This window comes from Taudactylus pleione, unplaced genomic scaffold (assembly GCF_031769625.1).
Source record: "Taudactylus pleione unplaced genomic scaffold, aTauple2 ptg000885l, whole genome shotgun sequence".
Taxonomy (NCBI): Eukaryota; Metazoa; Chordata; class Amphibia; order Anura; family Myobatrachidae; genus Taudactylus; species Taudactylus pleione.
This window is the reverse complement of record NW_028285286.1, coordinates 2,211,550-2,236,100: the sequence shown is the minus strand read 5'-3', so window position 1 is coordinate 2,236,100 and position 24,551 is coordinate 2,211,550. Positions and strand designations below refer to the sequence as shown.

Sequence of the window (24,551 nt, the reverse complement as noted above, 5' to 3'; positions counted from 1 at the left end):
TGATGCAGGGACAAAGCGCACGCTCATTATAAGATACAAGTTACTTACCCTACGCGGATCTTTAACATCCCGCTGAAGAGCTCCGGAGTGTTGGAGATGATCCATCCAATATGGATAACCAGTTCTTGCTGTAGGACAGCCTCGCGCTCATCGTACGGGCTGCACTTGCTGTAGAGGATATCCTTAATCACCCCGGGGGAAAGTGGGTTGGAGATGACGGCTTCCTCGTGCCCGAAGACTCCCAGAGTCACCTGGGAGACAATACATTTATTAAGCGTGCAGGTAATAGGCTCAGAGATGGCACACTCCATGCAATGCAGATCTCATTCCACCCGAGGCGCACATGCAGAGCAGGGTGATTCGCCAGTGCACAGAACATTCACAGCTTTTAATTGGGAAAATAGCTGGCAATGAACAGTTTCATATTTTGCATAATTGCTGTAAGTGAACACTAAGGAACAGGACACTTGTGTTACTACTAACGTACTTTACATGGTGTATTAGATGAACTACCCAGAATATCAACAACCTCTCTACTGGGGCATTTTGTGACAGCTGTGGTATACAGTGTTCTGCCATGTGACAGCTGTGGTATAGAGCGTTCTGCCATGCGACAGCTGTGGTATAGAGCATGTTACCGTGTGACAGCTGTGGTATAGAGCGTTCTGCCATGTGACAGCTGTGGTATAGAGCATGTTACCGTGTGACAGCTGTGGTATACAGTGTTCTGCCATGCGACAGCTGTGGTATAGAGCATGTTACCGTGTGACAGCTGTGGTATACAGTGTTCTGCCATGCGACAGCTGTGGTATAGAGCATGTTACCGTGTGACAGCTGTGGTATACAGTGTTCTGCCATGTGACAGCTGTGGTATACAGTGTTCTGCCATGCGACAGCTGTGGTATAGAGCATGTTACCGTGTGACAGCTGTGGTATAGAGCGTTCTGCTGTGGTATAAAGCATGTTACCATGTGACGGCTGTGGTATAGAGCGTTCTGCTGTGGTATAGAGCATGTTAGCGTGTGGCAGCTGTGGTATAGAGCATGTTACCGTGTGACAGCTGTGGTATAGAGCATGTTACCGTGTGACAGCTGTGGTATAGAGCATTCTGCCGTGTGACAGCTGTGGTATAGAGCATGTTACCGTGTGACAGCTGTGGTATAGAGCATGATACCGTGTGACAGCTGTGGTATAGAGCATGTTACCGTGTGACAGCTGTGGTATAGAGCATGTTACCGTGTGACAGCTGTGGTATAGAGCATGTTACCGTGTGACAGCTGTGGTATAGAGCATGTTACCGTGTGACAGCTGTGGTATAGAGCATGTTACCGTGTGACAGCTGTGGTATAGAGCATGTTACCGTGTGACAGCTGTGGTATAGAGCGTTCTGCTGTGGTATAGAGCATGTTACCGTGTGACAGCTGTGGTATAGAGCATGTTACCGTGTGACAGCTGTGGTATAGAGCATGTTACCATGTGAAAGCTGTGGTATAGAGCATGTTACCATGTGACAGCTGTGGTATAGAGCTTTGTACCGTGTGACAGCTGTGGTACAGAGCTTTGTACCGTGTGACGGCTGTGGTACAGAGCTTTGTACCGTGTGACGGCTGTGGTACAGAGCTTTGTACCGTGTGACGGCTGTGGTACAGAGCTTTGTACCGTGTGACGGCTGTGGTACAGAGCTTTGTACCGTGTGACGGCTGTGGTACAGAGCTTTGTACCGTGTGACGGCTGTGGTACAGAGCTTTGTACCGTGTGACGGCTGTGGTACAGAGCTTTGTACCGTGTGACGGCTGTGGTACAGAGCTTTGTACCATGTGATGGCTGTGGTATAGAGCTTTGTACCGTGAGACGGCTGTGGTATAGAGCGTTCTGCTGTTTGACGGCTGTGGTATAGAGCATGTTACCATGTGACAGCTGTGGTATAGAGCATGTTACCGTGTGACAGCTGTGGTATAGAGCATGTTACCGTGTGCCAGCTGTGGTATAGAGCATGTTACCGTGTGCCAGCTGTGGTATAGAGCGTTCTGCTGTGTGACAGCTGTGGTATAGAGCATGTTACCGTGTGCCAGCTGTGGTATAGAGCATGTTACCGTGTGCCAGCTGTGGTATAGAGCGTAGAGCGTTCTGCTGTGTGACAGCTGTGGTATAGAGCGTGTTACCGTGTGACAGCTGTGGTATAGAGCATGATACCGTGTGACAGCTGTGGTATAGAGCATGGTACCGTGTGACAGCTGTGGTATAGAGCATTCTGCCGTGTGACAGCTGTGGTATAGAGCATTCTGCCGTGTGACAGTTGTGGTATAGAGCATTCTGCCATGTGACAGCTGTGGTATAGAGCATTCTGCCGTGTGACAGCTGTGGTATAGAGCATGATACCGTGTGACAGCTGTGGTATAGAGCATGTTACCGTGTGACGGCTGTGGTATAGAGCTTTGTACCGTGTGACAGCTGTGGTATAGAGCTTTGTACCGTGTGACAGCTGTGGTATAGAGCTTTGTTCCGTGTGACAGCTGTGGTATAGAGCTTTGTACCGTGTGACAGCTGTGGTATAGAGCATTCTGCCGTGTGACAGCTGTGGTATAGAGCTTTGTACCGTGTGACAGCTGTGGTATAGAGCTTTGTACCGTGTGACAGCTGTGGTATAGAGCTTTGTACTGTGTGACAGCTGTGGTATAGAGCTTTGTTCCGTGTGACAGCTGTGGTATAGAGCTTTGTACCATGTGACAGCTGTGGCATAGAGAATTCTGCCGTGTGACAGCTGTGGTATAGAGCTTTGTACCGTGTGACAGCTGTGGTATAGAGCTTTGTACCGTGTGACAGCTGTGGTATAGAGCTTTGTTCCGTGTGACAGCTGTGGTATAGAGCTTTGTACCATGTGACAGCTGTGGCATAGAGAATTCTGCCGTGTGACAGCTGTGGTGTAGAGCTTTGTACCGTGTGACGGCTGTGGTATAGAGCTTTGTACCGTGTGACGGCTGTGGTATAGAGCAACCTGCAGTGTGACAGCTGTGGTATAGAGCTTTGTACCGTGTGACAGCTGTGGTATAGAGCTTTGTTCCGTGTGACGGCTGTGGTATAGAGCTTTGTACCGTGTGACGGCTGTGGTATAGAGCTTTGTACTGTGTGACAGCTGTGGTATAGAGCATTCTGCCGTGTGACAGCTGTGGTATAGAGCATTCTGCCGTGTGACAGCTGTGGTATAGAGCTTTGTACCGTGTGACAGCTGTGGTATAGAGCTTTGTACCGTGTGACAGCTGTGGTATAGAGCTTTGTACCGTGTGACAGCTGTGGTATAGAGCTTTGTTCCGTGTGACAGCTGTGGTACAGAGCTTTGTACCGTGTGACAGCTGTGGTACAGAGCTTTGTACCGTGTGACAGCTGTGGTATAGAGCTTTGTACCGTGTGACAGCTGTGGTATAGAGCTTTGTACCGTGTGACAGCTGTGGTATAGAGCTTTGTACCGTGTGACAGCTGTGGTATAGAGCTTTGTTCCGTGTGACAGCTGTGCTATAGAGCTTTGTACCGTGTGACAGCTGTGGTATAGAGCTTTGTACCGTGTGATGGCTGTGGTATAGAGCTTTGTACCGTGTGACGGCTGTGGTATAGAGCTTTGTACCGTGTGACGGCTGTGGTGTAGAGCTTTGTACCATGTGACGGCTGTGGTACAGAGCTTTGTACCGTGTGACGGCTGTGGTATAGAGCTTTGTACCGTGTGACGGCTGTGGTACAGAGCTTTGTACCGTGTGACGGCTGTGGTGTAGAGCATTCTGCCGTGTGATTTCTGACTATCCAGGAATAAATGTGGACAGGATTTGTGTGTCTAATACAATGCAATACTTCATAAGAGATATTTACAATAAGGTATGCCAGACAATTGCCTATAGGGTCCTGCATATCAACTGTACATCACTAACTGCATCTATAACTAGACCATGTTACGTGGACCTGTGTCAATCACTGTGGAGTGAGACATTCTGTGGGCTGAAAAATAGAGCGCCTGATGCCTCGGTGAGGTCACTAGTTCCTAACTGATGGCTTCTCTCTCTATCTACTTGTTTCCACCTAACTCTCCAGCCATTTTATCATAACCCTGCTTACTGTTCCACGGATCCCACGCATTTCGCCATCTTCCTTTGCAGTCGGTTATCAAAATATCACTACGTGTATCAGCTCTTTACTGCGTTCATCTAGAGCCCTGTCTCCAGCAGTATAATTATTCACCTGCCTGGAAATGGAAACTCTAAAGGTTAAATATTGAGTTTTATAAAGGTGAGGGTAGTTTGTGCACTTACCTGCTTACCCTGAACTAAAGCATTGGTTATAGACGGGGCCAGGCTGTCCACTATTTTACCTAAACTGCTGGCAGCGAGGCGAACAACAGACCTGAAAACAGAAAACAGAGCAGTGCCAACTCCAAGTACTCTGTAGCCACATTAATACACGGCACCCTAAAAAGCTAATCCACCGGCATTGCACAAGCCTCACAGAATTACTGTCTCCATTGTGCGAAGAAATCGGGCAGTTTCGAAGCAATTCCTGAACTTGTGCAAAACGTTACAAAAATAACACAACATAAATCTGCTTTTATTGAAAGCGAATGACAGAAAACTAGCTGTATGGTGATTAATATAAACCTTTTTAGTTTTTTTATGGGGGGGGAGTGGAGTGCCCCTTTAAAGTCAAATTTCCCTATTATGCGAGGACACTTTTCCATAATTGTTTTATCTCAAAACATTTACAACAAAATGACATTAAAACAGAAAAGATAATCAGTTCTGCTCTCTGACAGACTTTCTGTCGTCTGGCAATAATTATGGTGTTATGAGGATTACAATATTAAAATAATCAGTCAAACTAACATTCTACAGAAGGCAATTATTGCAGATTTGTGGATGATCTAAATGGGGAAAGACAGAATAAAATGTACAAACATCCCATTCTCACTGCGACGTGCAGCTAGAGGTTGGAATTTAGATCCCAATAAACAATCGGACAAAAGTCTTCAGCAACAGGCGGCTCCAAACACAGCCTAACAGCATCTGAGGTCTCTGCATGCCTCTGGTTGGAAGGCTATGCTGGGATTTGCAGTTCCCCAACAGCAGGGCCAGATTAAGGTCTGTGGGGGCCCCTGGGCAACAAACATGTGGGGGCCCCTATTAAATGGGATGAACTGGGGGTATGCACAAGGGGGAGCCCAGTAGTGTCAGTGCCCACTGTGGTAGTGCCCCATATGCAGAGCCCACAGTAGTGGTGCCCTTTATGCAGTGCACCCAGTAGTAGTGCCCCCTGGAGTGTTGCCCCTTATGCAGTGCCCCCAGTAGTTATGCCCCCAATAGTAATGCCCCTTGTATAAATGCCCTCAGTAGTAATATCCCTGTAGTTGTGCCCCCAGTAGTAATGATCCCTGTAGTAGTACCCTCTGTATAAATGCCCCTGCATTAGTGCCCCTAATAGTAATGCTCCCTCTGTACTAGTGCCCCAGTAGTAATGACCTACCTTCAAGAAGTCCCCAATAGTAATGCCTCCAGAAATGGTGCCCCCAATAGTAATGCCCCCTGTAGTAATGCCCCTTCCCGAGTAATGCCCCTGTAGTAATGCCGAGTAATGCCCCACCCCGAGCAATGCCCTCAGTGAAAAAGCCACTTGCGCTAAAAAGAAAAAAAAGTCATACTTACCTTAAGCCCCGCTTCCGCTGCCTTCTGGTCCGCCCGGCTGCTCCTCTGCACTATGGGAGAGTCATGACGTCTCTCCCATAGTGCACTGTGTGAGCCGGAAGCCAGAGCTCACGAGTGAGCTCTAGCCTCCGGCTCTAGCTGCCGCTGAGGGGAGGGAGCCGGGCGCCCGCTGGTTACAATCTCAGCGGGCGCCTGGCCAATGGTGCCTCCCTGCGGTGCCTGGGGTTAGGTGTCCGGAGGAGGCGGAACAGGTTCCGTCTCCTCCGGTTCACTTTAACCCCGATGGCTGGGTGTGGGGGCCCTTCAGGTGTGGGGGCCCAGGGACGATCGCCCCTGTTTCCCCCCCTTTAATCCGGCCCTGCCCAACGGGCAGCAAGCCTCAGATAGCTTACGTGTGTAGTACAGGGAAGGGTTATTTCAGGGCTACTGCTCATAGATAAATTATCTCCACTTTGCTATCTGGCTGTATAAAGTGTTCAGATCAAGGTGAAAACGGCCTTAGCCGTGTCATATGCAAACTTTAGGCCTCTAGCTAATAGGGAGTTTTATTATCAAGAGCAGGAACAAAATTGGAGTTTCACCCCTGGGTTAGTAAGTAGTTCAACTAAATCCACAAGATTATTTTTTTGCCTTCAATTCTATACAGGTAAATAGGACTCGATACTCAGCATGTTTCACCACCAAGACATAAATGACAGTAAATCACTTGTCCCTACTCCCCCCTAGTGAAACAAGTGAACACAGTCGCAAACGGAGAAAGTTTGGCTTGCCGACTACACAGCCCTCCTTTCTATTGTAATATATTATTATATGGTTATTCCAACAACAAAGATCAAACGTTCTGCGCCAGCCAACGTTGAGATGCCTTAAAATACCCATAGATATTAGGAGAAGTATCCAATTGCTATTGACGGTCTATTTGTTTTGTGTCGAATATGAAAAATATCCATCAATTGCGGGTAATTTTCAACATGCAGAATAAGTAACACAAACAGCAGAAGGTCAAAAGCAACACGGAGTGACCTTAAGATTTGCAGAAAAACCTTCTGATGTACCTGAGGTACAGAGAGCTTCTGGATATTGCAGGATGAATGTACAGTGACTGGCTACAGAGCTGACACTCATTAACAATCCAGAAATGTGCGTGGAGCGAGAGGCGCAGTATGACCGGAGGCATGGTCATACTGGGACGTGCTGGCGTGATAAGCCCGCTATGTGATGGATTGTGGGAAAAATAAATATATTTTAGAAATGTTAATATTTACCCCAAAAATGTCTCAAATTGCAGGATACGGTTTTTGCAGCAATGTAAGAGTGCAATTGTGAAAGCCTTTCGGGGCATTTCACATCGTACATTTCCAAGGGCCCAATGGAGCATTATTAAAAATGGGGGAATTAACGTTTGGCTTAGCTAATTAAAATAACCTTTAAACTAGGGATGTGCAGGCTCGGATTAGTTCGGATTTTCCCGCCAAAAATCGTGTCTCAGAAAGAGGCAAAACGTCATCTTTCATGGACAAACATTATCATTTCTGGACAAAAGTCCATGAAAAATGATGTTTGTCCATGAAAGATGACGTTTTGCCTCTGAGACCCGATTTTTGGCGGGAAAAATAAATAAATCTGAATTTGGCGGGAAAATCCGAACTAATCCGTGCCTGCACATCCCTACTTTAAACTAAACATCACGAAGATAATGGAATAACTTATGTGTGAAGTGATGGGTACATCCACTGTGTAGCCTGGGAACCGGTACCTCATGAATAATAATCTGGCATCATGAATATTAGTCAGGCAGTTCCTCAGTTAAGTCACTGGCTTCTAACAAACCAGCGGGCTGCTGCACGCAAAATGGCCGCCTCCAATGTATGTAAGAAACAAACACTTCAATTCAGCAATAATACTTTTTATATATATAAATATGTATGTATATTGCGTTACATAATAAGTAACATTTCAGAATAACGTCACTAAAAGCCACTGCATGTTGTGGGACCTAGTACAATAGACAGGGCTGGTTGAACTGCCAGTCTCATCCTGTCTATCAGGCCATGTTAGGACCTGTAGTTCCACAATGGCTATGAATAGGTTACTAAGCTCTGTTCTAAAAGGTACCCAATATGGACTCTTCCCGTTGCATGAATTAAGCCAATATACAGACTAGTCCCCCCCAGGAACCTTAGGGTTCCTGGGGGGGACAGGGTTAGGCACCCCCCCGGGTGGTTAGGTTTAGGCTAGGGTAAGGGGGGGTTAGGGTTAGGCCCTTAGAGGGGGATTAGGGTTAGGCACTGGGGGGAAGGTTAGGAACCCCTAATACTTACCTTAGGGAAGATCGGGATTTTCAGCCATGTCGGGCTTCCAACCGCCGGACACAAGTCCGGCGGTAAATCATACCGATTCCTTCAGTACAGGACCCTGCAAAGTATGCTGAAGCTGCTTAGGGGAGATACTGGATGAGAAGGGGCAGGAGAACTAATTATAACATGAATTCAATAGACAGAAAAACAATGCACTGTGAAAAATATAAAAAGCATAAAAGATAAAACGATCTTATACAGTATATGGGCAAAATACCACAATGTATTACATACGGCTCTCTGGATTTTTGGAACCCGGGTTATCTACTATATGACTGTGTCTGACGTAGTTCGGAGTGCACAGACTGCATTTAAATCAGATTTTCATCATTAGTCAGTGTCACGGAACTCGGGCAATTAACAGTCGTCACGGCAAAACCTCAGCCACCTACAGGAACTCAAGAATCGCCTTAATGAAAACTAATTTCATAACTACGAAGCGCAAAATGAAAAAAAGCCACCTCATCATTTTCCCGTCCACTGGGTCAGCAGAACTGAGCTCCCTTCTAAGCCAGACACTGACATCTAATTGGACATATGATGCTACCTTTATGCTGAATTTGCTGCAGATCTCTATGCCGCTGCCTGACTGCGGCTGGAGAAAGTGTCAAATCCTCGTAATGAGGATAATCAGAACTATGGGCCTTGTGTTTAATATACATGTTAGGGACCTGCTAATAGCCGATAATGGGGGCTTTTAATCCTGTCAGCGTTGGTGGGTAATGGTCCGCCACTAGATAAAATAAAATATATTTTCATGCTGTATCGCGGGAAAGAAAACCGCCATTAATAGCCAGGGGTGACGGTATGGCAGGGGATTTGGAAAATGGCAAATTGGCCGTACAGAGAGGTCATCACATAGCTTAGAAGCTGGAACTCCACGTGAAGAATTCAACCAGGGCAAGCTTAAAGCACGACCAAGTATTAAGTGGGTCATTAAAGCAAGGTATATCCCACACCAGTGGTTCCCAAACTCCGCTCTAACAGTCCAGGGTTTCAGGATATCCATGCTTTGGCACCGACGGTTAAATCAAACTGGCTGATGTACTAATTAAGCTCCTTGTGCTCAAGCATGGATATCCTGAAAACCTGGACTGTTAGGGTGCCTTGAAGATCACGTTTGGGAACCCCAGCTCTAACAAGACCTCGACACAGTGTATGATGGATACTTTAGATTTTATGACCATTTTGATCACACAGGCTATAAAAATAGCTCCATACTGTACGTCTGTGTGTAGGAGTCCTACAAGAACAAACATACGGACAAATCCACCAGGGGTCTTTCTATGGCCACCCGTTTTACAGGGGTCTATGTACTAATTCTTGGAGAGTAATAAAGTGATAAGATAAAGTACCAACCAATTAGCTCCTAACTGACATTTTACAGGCTGTGTTTGAAAAATGATGGGAGCTGAATGGTTGGTACTTTATCTCTCTCCAAGGCTTAGCACATAGACCCCATAGTCCTGTAGTGCATGGTGATATCCCTTCCACAAAGTGGCTTTGGTAACAGATGATGGGCGTGGAAGGCAAGAACATTCTCTATAATATTTATCTAATACCAGCGTCGGACTGGGCCATGAAGGGTCCACCAGGCAGTGATAGGGGCCCAAGTTTAAGTAGTGTGGCCAGCCACCACAGTTCACCAACTATTAAATAGGACATGCAAAGAACAAAGCCCCTTTATAAAGGAGGGGACAGGAGTGTGTCATGATTAGCAGAAGGGCTAATCTTGGTGTAGTTTCCATAGAAACAAACCAAGCACCCAAGTTCATCCAGGATTCTGATCCACCAAGTTACTGAGTCCTAGAGGAGGGGTGGGGCCCTCAGACTGTGGAGATCATTGTGCACCTGTACACCTGTGGGCCAGTCCGCCCCTGCCTAATCCCTATCCTGTGCAGGAATAATCTACCTTCTTCCCCTCTTGTTATGTTCCCTGTAAGACTCCGCGACCGCTGGCACTAAAGCCGGAAAAGCTGTACGTGGCGCCCCAGATAGACTGACAGCCAAGACAGCATAGCAAGGTCTTCACTAGGAGTAAAACCTGCAGCGAGTTCTCCCCTCTGGTAAATATTACATGAGTCATTAACGCCATGCAACAATAACGTCGCCACCGAGCACAAATGATGATTCATAAGTGACCTGGGCACGGTGTAGGCTACGCCACTCCACACACGGACCTTGCACTTTCAATACAATTTGTTAAAATATATATATATATTTTTTTTAGAATGAACTCTGCATTATGTATCTTTACGTGCAACCAAAACGTACAGGCATGCGATCACGAAACAGATGTCTCCCAAACAGAAAAATGGCAGAAATGTTATAGATCGTGGCGCAACACTCCGAGCGGCCAGCACGTTATGAAATGGAAGTGGTTAGTTCATGCGCCCGTTAAGCCAAACGCGTGCTGCTGGTGCAAAGCGCAAAGCGATGGCTGCCCCAGTAAAAGCCGACAATGCAAGCGGCTTTTTACCTGTTTCCCATGTACCAGCATGGTGGTGATATGTGGCGCTATGGAGGAGGCTAGCCTCTGGGAGAAGGCCGCCGTGTAACGGACCACAAACCTGTGTGTGACAATAGAGATGGGTCACCGTGATTCGGTGCTTACGTACAAGAGAGCTCGGCCCCTTATCCTCCTGGGTCTGTCACAAAAGCGATCTCAGCCATGTCCTCAGGTACAGTAGAGAAGAACCACGTAATATGCAATCTTTAGTCTGGCTGGTTTTCCAAGGCCTGAACAGTTCGGGGCAATCAAATCCTTCAGCAGTGTTTTCGATGCCCCTTCACCATGGATTTCCCCTTCAGAGGCCATAGGGCCTGATTCAGAGCCGCTCGTAAGTGGCCGTTCGTTCGTTCCGAGCTATGTTTGCACAACTGCGCATGCGTACGGATCGTAATACGCATGCGCGAACCAGTCAGTGCGGCCGAAAATCGTTTGTTCGCTAAATAGCGAATGCCTGCTAATATGAGTGACAGGAGGAGGCGTATGTGGGTGGTAAAAGGGGAAGGTGCTTGAAAACGGGGAGTGGAGATCTGAACGCAGGCGTGCTTAAAGGTCAAAACGGGCGTTTTATGGGTGTGCATAATTAATTAATTAATACAGCAGCGTCATTGACCACGTCACTGGGTTATTTTATAGCCAGAACTGCTCGCAAGATTGCGGTAGGAAAAACCAACCGCAAGAATAGCGAGCAGTTCATACGCTGGTCGATGTACTCGATTAATCTAATAAATAGTGGACATGACGTAGGATGCGAGCGGCCAGGGGGCGTAGTTTTCCAAAAAAACGACCGCATGTTTGGTTTGCTCGTTCAGACCTAGAGGCGTGAACAGACCGCAAAGAGCGAACGGTTAATTTGAATAGCCACCCCCTTTTTCTGAACGAGCGAGCGCAAATAGCGTCCGGCTCTGAATGAGGTCCATAGTCAACACTGCCCAGTGTTTGTAAGAACACTGCACCGTTTTCACCAACAGAGAACATACAGGGAAGACATAAGTTATCTGACGCTATACACCGGGGCAGATATACAGATGTGTCCACATACATTTTACTTCCTTGTGTGTTAAACAGCTCTTCTCGCCATACAGTGACTCACTAGCGCGGAGCGTCTTTCCCTGCGACTTTTACCTTAAATGTGATTTATTCGCACAGTGATGTGAATAGGACGCACAAATGATATGCGGCGTGCCTATGTTCTGTATGCCACTGCGGCTGTATCTGCCTGCGAAACGCTACGTTGCAGTGTCAGCGGCTATGACACTGAAACGTAGCATTTCGCATGCAGATGCTCCCGGCAGTCGCACGCAGAATGTCGGCACGCCGCATATCATTTGTGCGTCCTATTCACATCACTGTGCGAATAAATCACATGAAAAGTCGCACGAAAATACGTTCTGCGCTACTGAGTCACACAGTGCTCGCGCGTTATGCTTAACGTAACTTGTAGCACATGGAGGATAGATGTATGGGGACACATCTGTAACCTATCTGACGCTATACGCCGGGGCAGATATAACCTATCGGACGCAATATCCCGGCCAGGCAAGCGCCTGTTTTCTCATGTCCCAGCTGTTACTTACAGATTGGCAATGCAGAGATACCCCCGGGGACTCTGGCTAAGCCCCAGCTAGGGGCCTGAGGTGCTGCAGGTTATAGGGACTCGCTCTAATCTGCTGTGATAAGTTTCCCTGGAATGAAGTCATCACTGCAGGTGCAGGCCAGTAAATAAAGCTCATCTGAATGTATAGCTAACAAATACCCTTGTAGTAACCATATCTGATTATTGACTTTAGATTAACCTGGTAACAAGGCTCTCGCTGTCCCTGCTTGTGTATTGCGGATTGTATCTATCTCACAAACTACGTGCGTGCAATCAGTAAGTCGCCATTCTCGGTGCAGAAGGATGTAACAACCACATAAAATAGCCATCAATTTTTTTCTTGAAATGTCTAAAGTATTAGTTGTTTATTATTTCCTATGTTTCCTGCTGTATTCGCTGCCTAATGCCAGTGGCCCCAGTGACAGGAGACAGTTTCAGCATCATTCTAGCAGGATAAAAAGACCCCGGACACTGCGCAGGGGATGGGAACTGCCCATTTCTGTTTGATCTAAGTCACCTAGAGCCAAGATGTGTCTCCTATGGGATGAGGCAACAAGTGGGGTGTATGCATTGTTTTCTGGGGTCCCAATTAGCAGCACATTTTAGGGGGCTGCAGAACAATGACAGCACTGAAATTTAAGGGTACTAGAACAATAGAAGATGACATTAGGGGTCTCTGCTACAAAAAACATTCAGCATCGCTGATCTGGGTAATTCCTCAGTTTACAGATAGCGCTGTAGTGTAGGTAGGTGAGACTGGAGACTCACATCCTGCTCCCTGGTGTATACAGGGTCTAGATTTACACTGAGTCCTCTGCTCATACAATGTGACCTGTGATTCATGTCTGCGCCGCTGAGACAGCACTGGTCAGCGGAGGAAGTGTTATCTGTTACTGGCAATCAGTCAACATTTCCATATGAGGCTCCAGGAAGACACTGCCGGCCTCTCTGCATGTAACGCTGTTCCGCACAGAGCCTGCCGGCCTCTCTGCTAGTAACGCTGCTCCGCACAGAGACTGCCGGCCTCTCTGAGTGTAACGCTGCTCCGCACAGAGACTGCCGGCCTCTCTGCGCGTAACGCTGCACCGCACAGAGACTGCCGGCCTCTCTGAGTGTAACGCTGCTCCGCACAGAGACTGCCGGCCTCTCTGCGCGTAACGCTGCACCGCACAGAGACTGCCGGCCTCTCTGCGCGTAACGCTGCACCGCACAGAGATTGCCGGCCTCTCTGCATGTAACGCTGCACCGCACAGAGACTGCCGGCCTCTCTGCATGTAACACTGCACCGCACAGAGACTGCCGGCCTCTCTGCATGTAACGCTGCACCGCACAGAGACTGCCGGCCTCTCTGCATGTAATGCTGCACCGCACAGAGACTGCCGGCCTCTCTGCATGTAACACTGCACCGCACCGAGACTGCCGGCCTCTCTGCATGTAACGCTGCACCGCACGGAGACTGCCGGCCTCTCTGCATGTAACGCTGCACCGCACGGAGACTGCCGGCCTCTCTGCAAGTAACGCTGCACCGCACGGAGACTGCCGGCCTCTCTGCATGTAACGCTGCACCGCACGGAGACTGCCGGCCTCTCTGCATGTAACGCTGCACCGCACGGAGACTGCCGGCCTCTCTGCATGTAACGCTGCACCCCACGGAGACTGCCGGCCTCTCTGCATGTAATGCTGCACCGCACAGAGACTGCCAGGCCTCTATGTACGTAATGCTGCACCACACAGTCAGTCTATATCTGTCTAAATCGGTTTCTGTATAATGAAGACCAACCACTGTGTAGCATGGACAGTGATTTCAACTGCATGTGGTACTCGGAACCTGGAAAGCATCACCCTCACAGCAGCGCAGAGAGCGCCAGCCTCAGAGCACCGGGGAGAGCGCCAGCCTCAGAGCACCGGGGAGAGCGCCAGCCTCTCAGCACTACGGAGAGCGCCAGCCTGATCAGCACTACGGAGAGGGCCAGCCTGATCAGCACCACGGAGAGGGCCAGCCTCTCAGCACCACGGAGAGGACCAGCCTCTCAGCACCACGGAGAGGGCAAGCCTGATCAGCACCAGGGAGAGGGCCAGCCTGATCAACACCACGGAGAGGGCCAGCCTCTCAGCACCACGGAAAGGGCCAGCTTCTCAGCACCATGGAGAGCGCCATCCTCTCAGCACCACGGAGAGGACCAGCCTCTCAGCAGCACACATTCTAATAATGAGCTGACATTGAGGACACTGGTCTTGCATTTGTCATATATATGTATTGCCAATATAATAACTAATACTGAAGATGAATCTCATTCTAGTCAGTTAATTTTTTTGTTGGACACGTCAGTAAAACCCAGCGACACTTATTGGGGTAAGGTGATGTCAATTCATGGTCTTCGTAGATGACAGTTAAATATTAATAGATGGTGCAAACGTTTAATAAAACGAATATGTATTTAGTAACGTTATCTATATGGCACCTCCAAAGCGCTTTACAGACGGTGTTTAGTCACCCACGCCAGTTTCTGCCTTAGTGGAGCTCACAACCTATATTGCCTAGCAATTAGTTAGGTGCCAATTAACGTTCCTCATATGGAAACAATTTCTACATTTGTAGGCAGCGCCCATGTGCACTATACCGGGAGTGGGGGTTCTAGCGACAGCTGCAATCTCACAGTACAGGTTAAGCAAGACACTAGGTAAATGTCGGGGGATCTCACTTGTATGTAGTAGTGATGTATAACACATTCTCCTCACCACTAATAAAGTTACTGATAGCTTGCACGCCCTGTGATAACAGTAATTCAATCTGTTCAGGTTTCAGCAGATACAGCGAGTACTTACCAGAGCTTATTGCTGCCGGCCTTCCTATAAATCCTTTCCATGAAGTCGGACACCGTACCTGCAGCAAAAAAAGTGACACTCAGATACAATACACATTGCAAGGTCTTACTCACAGGTGGCAGAGAGACTGTAACGGGCCGCATGTAATAGGGAATAAATGGGACCAGTGCACAGCGCGCTGACAGACAATGTTTAATTATTCGGAGCCTCTGGGGCTGAGCTCACAGACTCTACTAGAACATTAATCGTGCACCGTTTTCAAATTACAAAGTTGAAAGAACACTGGGAGGAACAGGACAAGCAATGTTCTGCTTCATTACACCGGCAGAATAATCTGCGTCGTCAGCGGCCATGGTGCAATGTCTCACCGTACCCCTAGGTTATCCTAAACTGGTGGTTATCCAGCGAGGTTTACCCCTGCCACAGAAACCCAATGATCGATTCTTCCTATACCACAGAAACGTTGCCATCCACAGCACAGGTTTATCTGGAACCCAAGTGGCTGATACTACATTGCGGTGTCGGGGTGGCGTGGCGCCGCGCCAACATCTCGCCCTGCGCCAGCATCTAAATGGAATGTACCACTCTAATTAGTTGTGAAGGGGTTAATCCCATTAGCGAAGTGGAGGAGAGATTCACGCCACAATAGCAATGGGGCCTTACAGCTATTTTAATGCTAAATGTTTCTCATTATTAAACTTTCAGTTCCCCAGTTCTGGTCCTCCCTGAAGAGGAATAGACTAGATTAGAACAAAACACTCAGATATTCAACCCCTTTTAATTAGCCAAACCAGACTTTGCTCTTAACAATTAAATGAGCTCAGAGGAATCTTATATTTTCCTGCGTTTAATTGCTCTGATGTTGGTAATGCGAGATTATAAACACCCAGGCAGAAACAGGTGCTTTCTGATCCATGTAATTGAAGCTTTAACCCTTATACTCCAGGAGGATAATATACTGCAATGCATTAGGGGCCTGATTCAGAGCCGCTCATAAGCGGCCGCTCGTTCGATCCGAGTGATGTTTGCCCAACTGCGCATGCGTACGGATCGTTATACGCATGCGCGAACCAGTCTGTGCGGTCGAAATTCATGTGCTCGCTAAATAGCGAATGCCTGCTAATTTGAGTGACAGGAGGAGGCGTATGTGGGTGGTAACGGGGGAAGGTGCTTGAAAATGGGGAGTGGAGATCCGAACGCAGACGTGCTTAAAGGTCAAAACGGGTGTTTTATGGGTGTGCATAATTAATACAGCAGCGTCATTGACCACGTCACTGGGTTATTTTACAGTCAGAACTGCTCGCAAGATTGTGGTAGCAAAAACCAACCCCAAGAATAGCGAGCAGTTCATACCCTGGTCGATGTACTCGATTGATCTAATAAATAGCGGACATGACGTAGGATGCGAGCGGCCAGGGGGCGTATTTTTCCAAAAAACGACCGCAAGTTTGGTTCGCTCGTTCAGACCTAGAGGTGTGAACAGACCGCAAAGAGCGAACGGTTCATTTGAATAGCCACCCCAATTTTCTGGACGAGCGAGCGCTAATTGCGTCCGGCTCTGAATCAGGCCCTATGTGCGGTTCCAGCTAAAGAGACGGGCATCTTCTGCCAAAGCAACATTACTGCCGCTCTTATGTCTCACACAACTGGTGCATTCTCGCCACCTATATGGTACAGAGCCCTAATCTCTGTTCCAGGTCCCCGGGACCACACGACAAGTACATGGCAATAAGGGGTGAGAGACAGCACCCCTCATTGTCCCCCTAATTTATTGTGTTTGTGAGAATGGAGACCCATAGTGAGGCTAGATGTACTGCAAGCAAGAACTCACCTTCCTTTGTAATAAAATGGGGCCCTTCCCGTTTCAGCAGGACACTGAGTAAGATGGCCTGAGACGCAAGGCAGCTGCAATCCTGGGAAGGGACAGACAGGGACCATGAAAGGATCACACACATGACCATGGTTATACGACAACATAAACGATAAAACTGAACTTTACACACTAATCATTGCTGCAGTTATGCTCCATTTGCAAAGTCTTCTTAAGTAAGTCGGTAATTTATAGAATGTTACAGACAGGGGCCGATGAGCTCAGCTCCTATATCCTTGCAGTGGCTGCGACGGTCCTGTGCAAACATGAAGCTGCCACGGACACCTGGGAGCCACGACACTGCTCCTGTCTAATGAGAAGCAAATCCCAGGTAGCAGGAAGGCTCTACGGAGCGTTACAATCAGCAATGTACTATAGTCACTAGGGGGGGTTCAGGAAAACAATGCAGATTATTCCATCTGAGAGGCATTGTAGCAGGTATTTCGTTTCTGATTTTCATATGGTTTTACTATCAGAACCTTTTACTGAGCCAACCAATGAATGCCGCACTCTGGGCGATGATGGTATTAGGAAAATCAGGACACAGATTGAGCACAGAGCTAGAATTCTGTGTGCTCTCAATGACTCAGGACATTAAATGCTGCGCAAACATCCGAGCTTAACCCAGAGGCAACATATACATGCGAACTGTGAATTGTCAAGGCACAGAGCTAGCAGAACACCCACCAGATTATGGCCCGGCCCCAGCTGTACAAATAAGGAAACACATTAATAGACTGTAGAACGTTGCAGCTTTGCTTGTTCTCTATCGGTGTAAGACCCAGGGCTCGGAGGGGGAGTCTTTGATCTTACATTGAGTTTCTGCAGAATCTCGTAGGTGGGTCTGTTCTTCCAGTCTGCCATGGTGATTTCCGGCTGCTTCTCCATGTCGGCTATAGGGATACTGGACTGTCTGTTGACTTTTGAATGTTTCGGCACTTCGAGCTCTTCGAAGCTTCTGAACTCTGGGATTCTGAGCAGAAGAAACGATGAACAGTCACATAGTACACATGAAGGGGGACGGGATGGACTTGAACAGGGGACACAGAGATCTGACGAGACATAGAGGACATGTTGAGGGCAGCAGTGATGAGATGCATTTTACACACATAGGGGACAAGGATGGAACGGCACAATATAAACATGGGGATTTATGTTATTTCATGAAATTCCACTGTACCTATAATGGCGGATTTAATAATGTCCTCAGCAGCCTGTTTTGATTATATACACATAGCAACAAAGTAAGAGACCTGTTCATTAAAAGCCAAGGAGGCAAAATGCTTTTTTAATAACTTGGTGTAATTATTATAATTGTAGTGTCAGCGTGTGACAATCTATTTGATTGATTAAAGCTGATCTGATTGATGGGTAGTGGTATGTCTGTCTGTGATAACCACAAAACCTTATGCTATTAAGTAAAAGTTATGACAAATCGTGATTGGACTGGATTATACACTTCCCATAGTCTTATTGGCCCTCGACACAACATGAGTTAAAGGCCATTGGCCGACCACAATGCATGGGGCCCTTCCAACAGCTCGGACGGCCAAATGGGTTTGAGGATGAGGTTGGGTCAGCAGAGGGCCTCGCAGGATCAGCTAAAAATGACATTCACTCACCTACACACCGAATATAAATACACGGTAAAACTTATCAAGTAAAATCGTAAGCATGTTTGCTCCAATATCCCTCCTCACCTAAGGTTAAGTGTGATTGGGGCAATCGGTGGGAAAAAGTAACTGTACGTTATGGGCTGAAAGCAGCAATCACACATGGAATGTGTTCTTTTTACTTAACATACAGTAGTAAGATGATTATGCATGCATTAGATGCTTTTCTGTTTTCCTACAAATTGTTATCTTCTTTTCAAAATCTCTCTGGAGGGAAGAAAAAGTATTGCTACCAGACTCACAGCTCTTAGCATACCATGTGACAACTCAAGGTGATGAATGAGAAGACGTCAAAGTGAAAACAGAAGCTCAGAGGGGAATTTCAAAGTCTCTCTGCTCGCTGCATCACGTATGACGGTGGTTGTCATGGTAATCACAGAACACTATGCAGAATTCTAAATTATTAATAGCAGCCTGAAGAAACAAGCTAAGGGAAAAATATAATTAGTGTACCCGGCTGCTTCCTAGAGCCCGTCACAGTAATTTATGTAAAAAAAAAAAATATAGAAATTATTTTACCATGAGATTAAAAGTTAGTAGGGGCTAAATTGGGGTAAGCTTAGACAGTTAGTTAAAAGTGATAGCAACATTTCTTTGGCTCAGGACCGTATTTGGAGTTACCAGCTGTGTAATTATATTTTCCAAGACATCTCAAGTGTGGCTGTTATAGCTCAGAAATCTAAGTGCTTAAAGCCGATATTCACAAATAGACACAATTGGGAAGAGGAACTTACTCTTCCGTCTCATTGAGTCTCAGGAAGTCCAGCTGCTCGACCATGGCTCCAGATATTAAAGTCTGCAGGACGAGAAACATATCTTGTAAACCCGCAGACTAGAGAATGACATCCAGATCTCGCAGACTTTTTTTTTTATCCACGCTGAGAAGCTGGGCTTTAGAGAGCTTTGCTAAATTGGTTTCTGATCAGATACTGGAACTAACAGTCACACAAACAAGACGTACGGAGAGTGGACTGATGGAATGAGTACAGCGCACGGATTTATTGCGTTCAATTGCGTGGGTCATGGCCTCTGATAAAACCCAGACGATATGGGAGCCTTTGTGATGCTTAGTCAAGGTAACACGGATTCTAATTATAATGCTTCGGTATTTATACAGCAACAATTACTGTACAAGGAAAACAACAGATTACAAGTGCACTTGCAAGAGCAGAAGTTATCTAATTGCAGTGAAGCAGCTATATTGTGGGCTGGAGCATCGTATAGGAGAATGCAGCCTATAAATGCACTAGGAACTGAGATATCACAGGTGATCGTGCAGACAGAATTCTAGCATACGTCTATAACACACAGGCATCAACTAGGGCAGCGGTGGCCAACCTGTGGCTCTATAGCCACAGGCGGGTCCCCTGCCGACTCCACTGACTGTCTCCTCTGATAGGCGTGCAGCTGTTCAGAGAAGGATCGTCCTTTGTTGCAGCAGTCTGCTCCGCTCCGGAGGCCTGTATGGGTGATGTGGTGATGTCACGCCGCAAACAGGAGGCGGAGCGCAACTTATGACTGAAGCTGCAGCCATGAGTAGGACGCGGTTGCAGACGCCGGAGCCTACCTACGTGTCAGTTACAACAGGGTAAGAGCTGTGGGCTTTTTTTAATTTTGTTTTCTTTTTCATTTTATTTGTGACATGTGAGGGGGCTGGAGTGGGAGGGAGTGTGGGGGAAGGTGCTTGGACTGGAGTGGCCAGCGGAGAGAAGGAGGGGGGGCTGGAGTGGCACATGAGGGTCTGCTGTTGTGACACATGATGGTCTGCTGGAGTGACACATGGGTGGTTGCTGGAGTGACACATGGAGGGGCTGCTGTTGTGGCACCTGAGGGGCTGCTGGAGTGACAAATGGGGGGCTGAAGTGACACATGAGGTGGACTGGAGTGACACATGGAGGGGCTGGAGTGACACATGGAGGAGTTGGATTGTATTATGTGAATCTTTTTTTTTTCAATGTATTTTTTGTGTATGTGGCTTATGCAGTGTATTTGTGTATGTGGCTTTTTCAGTGTATTTGTGTATGTGCGGAGTGGAATAGAGCAGGGACAGAGAGAGGGTGGAGTAGGATAGAGCAGTGAACAGTGAAGGGGCGAAGCGGGATAAAGCATTTGACAGTGATAGAGCAGCAGACAGAGAAGAGGTGCGGAGCGAGATAGAACAGAGGACTGAGGGGACAGAGAGGGGGCGGAGCAGGATAGAGCAGTGGACAGAGAGGGGCGGAGCAGGATAGAGCAGTGGACAGAGAGGGGGCGGAGCAGGATAGAGCAGTGGACAGAGAGGGGGCGGAGCAGGATAGAGCAGTGGACAGAGAGGGGGCGGAGCAGGATAGAGCAGCAGATAAAGAGAGGTGCGGCGCGGGACAGAATATGTACTCTACCTGTTGCCCAGGACACACCCCACCGGATGTTACCCTGTATAGTATTGCATATGTGCACCACCATCACCTCTCCTTGTGTCACTGCAGTTTTAGATTTGGTCATTTTAAAGACCTTTGCAATGGCCATTATGTCATGCAAATATTATTGTGAGCTGGCAGTAACTACGTTATTTATACAGCTATCAGATAACATTTCATCTACTGTACTAAACGTAAGCCGGGGCCCATCACCCACTCATAGCTTTATGGAGCTGCAGAGCTGGAAATATTAAGCACTTTGGAAGCAGATTAATTGGCAGAACTACAGAGTGCGCGGAGGTAAATCACAAAATTGGATGCTTCTAAAGTGAGTTTTAAAAATGTTCAATTATTTTAATGGTTCCCTCTACTTTCTTTAAGCTCCATCATTAATTTAAGTGGGGCATGCAGGTGGGGGCTGTGTGCTGAGTGAGAGATCCCTTTGCGGAGCGGGCACAGGAGTACAGCTGCGTTTTTCCTCAACTTGAATTTTGAACGTTTTGGGAAATTCGGCTTCATACATTTACATGAGAAATGCATTATAGCGGGAGGCACAGAGACTAGTTAGGTTAATTATTAAGATCACTCTCAGACCATATTCCTAAGTATGAAAGTCCCGGAAAGTGCTGCAGGTGCGGGATTTTGTGAGAGAGGGACATGAATAGATCATATTTCCCATATTTCCTGGCTGGCTAAAAACGTGCACTACGATGTGTATTAATGAGCTTTTTTGTTTTTGCGTTACCGTTCTGGAACCGATATGATCTTTTGGTCAATAACTGCTATATACAGTAAGATGCTAAGGAATGGTCTCCTCCTTCCGCCCCAAGACCCGGACTCTTATTTACAGATGTGTCCACGTACATCTAGCCTCCGCAGCCCTACTAGTCGCGCCACGCCTTGGCGGCAACTCTGTAGCGCAGAGCATCTTATCGTGCAACTTTTTCACTTATGTTTCTTATTCTCCTAGCGATGCGAATAGGACACACAAGCAGCTTATATAGCGTCACAGCCGCAAACACGGTAACGTAGCGTTTCACGTGCAGATACTGCCGCGGTTGCACGCAGAATATATTCATGCCGCATATCATTTAACCAGCAGAAGCTGCTCGTGTGTCCTATTCGCATCGCTTTGTGAATAAGAGACATTTTAAGAGGAGAAATTCGCACGAAAAGACGCTACCAAGACGCACGGCGCTTATGTGTATCGCCACTTGTAGAGCACGGAGGATAGATGTATGTGGACACATTTGTGTCTGCAGACATTACTCCAGGACAGAGTGTTCAGGAAACCGGCACCACAGACCCGTCACTTAAAATGAAGAGTTCGGGCCCAGGTTCTATAAATAAGTAAAAAGACCTAGAACCCACAATAAGTGTAAAGTAGATTAAACACAATTCTACAACACTTGTTAATTATTCACGCAGGAATGCTGAACGTTCCGCTCTATCCCAGTACAATCTCCGTGTTGATCTGTAACATTTACGGGTAACACACTTAGCAGAGACAGAACACAGGCGTAGTACGTTTTGCGTACACGCGGCAGAGGCAGCCATTTTGTAATCATCTGCATTCTCGTGGAACAACACATTTAGAATATAAAACAAACCCAGTAAAATATACACATTTTAAAGAAGCGTATGAGATATATTTATTACGGTGTCATTGCATGTTTGTGGCATTGCTGAATTGCTCTGTATAAGCTCAGGACACAAGCCAGCGACAGCCCATATTCATACTGATAAATGTGAATATGTAGAAGAACCAATCTCCCTATGCTGGCAATTTATAGGAAAATAATGTGCAAGGAAACACTATAAAAGTCGGGGTTCTATCTTCCTTGTCAGACAGAATAGGTTTGAGGTATATAATTTCCTGCGATTGTAAGGTGCCGCAAAGTGCGCGCAACGTCGTACAGGGAAAGCGCTAAAAGCATTTCACAGTAACAGAGTATCAGAGGATTAGTACAGTACACAGCAATAGATCATACAGTAACAGAGTATCAGAGGATTAGTACAGTACACAGCAATAGATCATACAGTAACAGTAGCAGAGGATTAGTACAGTACACAGCAATAGATCATACAGTAACAGAGTAGCAGAGGGTTAGTACAGTACACAGCAATAGATCACACAGTATCAGAGGATTAGTACAGTACACAGCAATAGATCATACAGTAACAGAGTATCAGAGGATTAGTACAGTACACAGCAATAGATCATACAGTAACAGAATATCAGAGGATTAGTACAGTACACAGCAACAGATCACACAGTAACAGAGGATCAGAGGAGTAATACAGTACACAGCAATAGATCATACAGTAACAGAGGATCAGAGGAGTAATACAGTACACAGCAATAGATCATAGCAGAAGTACCAAATATTTCTATAACACCACGGACTGGGTAGGGCAGATTACAGGGGCATGGGTAGGGCAACACACTGATGCTAGCGGGGGTGGCGAGGATTGTTACAATACTCAGTGATCCTGCAGCCAATGTATGGGCGAAAATACAACGTCAGAGTCACTGAAGAGGAGATGGAGAAACGGAAGCAGAGCACTGGCAAATTGGACAGTGCCAGGGAAGAACAAGAGGGCGGAGGGCCCTGCCTGTAAGATATTACATACCAAGGGGAAAGGGTGAACTGGGAACTTTGGGGAAGAGGTATCACGTATGAGGCAGGCTGCTGGTATGCTTTAATAGAACGGTACGTTTTAAGGACGTGCTTCAAGCTGGGGAAGCGTTTGAGGGGGAGACCTATCAAGCCTTGGAGAGCGATAAAGTGGAGAACTTGCTCAAAGCAACCAATCAGCTAGCACAGTCTTTGAAATGACAGTTAGAAGCTGATTGGTTGCTCTGGGCAACTGCTCTACTTTATCTCTCTCCAAGATTTGATACATCTCCCCTGGACTCTGCTACTTGAAGTATATAGATTAATGCATAGTAATGACAGATTGGAAAACAGAAGATCAAGTAATAATGTGCAGATCTCTCCAAATGCACAACCTGCGCGACAGCGAATAGTTTTAACTCCTAAGAGTTCTTTTTTTTTTTTTTAAAGCGGAACGATCACAATTTAAAACCCGTCAGATTTCCGCTGCACCCGGAATAGATCGCCGCAATGTGATTTTTTTTTTCAAATGACACGTATTTGGGGCAGTGACGTCAGCCACAGACCGTCCAATCGGATGAATCTCAGGTGAGAGACTACGAGGATAGGCAGAATGCAGGGGTGAAGGGGTTCCGCCAATATTCCAAGTGAGGGAAATCAATCAACAACTGAAAACAGTGATTGATTCACTTTAAATAATAAATCATTTATAGGTCAATAAACTCTTACCTGCAGTCTGTCCACGTGGACCTTGACACCTGCCACCTTCCCGTTCTTAAATGATGCAAGCATGTCTAGAATGGGGTTAAACCGGCTTCCACTGGAGGTTAGAAAAGGGAGAAAGAGAAGAGGGTTACAGTGAATGTGTTTCTGTATCACCCCCAGCTCCAGTCACTCAATCACTGTACTGTACCGGATATTGTCCTCCCGGATCAGCACCAGGAACAAGGGGCGTCCATTCATCTTCCAGTACTGCCTGATAAACTGCAAAGCGTTCTGCCGAGAGACCATACCCAGTGATCAGTGC

General features: G+C 47.0%; 1 protein-coding gene across 3 annotated transcripts in view; it reads right to left on the bottom strand.

The window, feature by feature from the left end:
- Positions 1-24,551, bottom strand: part of PHKB (phosphorylase kinase regulatory subunit beta) — a 327,566-nt gene that overhangs the window by 31,950 nt on the left and 271,065 nt on the right. For 2 of the 3 annotated variants that reach the window (XM_088458985.1, XM_088458983.1), the window contains 8 exons: positions 24,438-24,520; positions 24,254-24,344; positions 19,245-19,306; positions 17,651-17,810; positions 16,799-16,880; positions 14,968-15,025; positions 4,296-4,386; positions 49-251 (listed from right to left, as the gene is read on the bottom strand). In XM_088458985.1, coding sequence (XP_088315111.1) covers positions 49-251; positions 4,296-4,386; positions 14,968-15,025; positions 16,799-16,880; positions 17,651-17,810; positions 19,245-19,306; positions 24,254-24,344; positions 24,438-24,520 — 830 coding nt within the window. Of the gene's footprint in view, positions 1-48; positions 252-4,295; positions 4,387-10,514; positions 10,606-14,967; positions 15,026-16,798; positions 16,881-17,650; positions 17,811-19,244; positions 19,307-24,253; positions 24,345-24,437; positions 24,521-24,551 lie in introns of all 3 variants that reach the window. The other variant, XM_088458984.1, reaches the window with a different exon arrangement.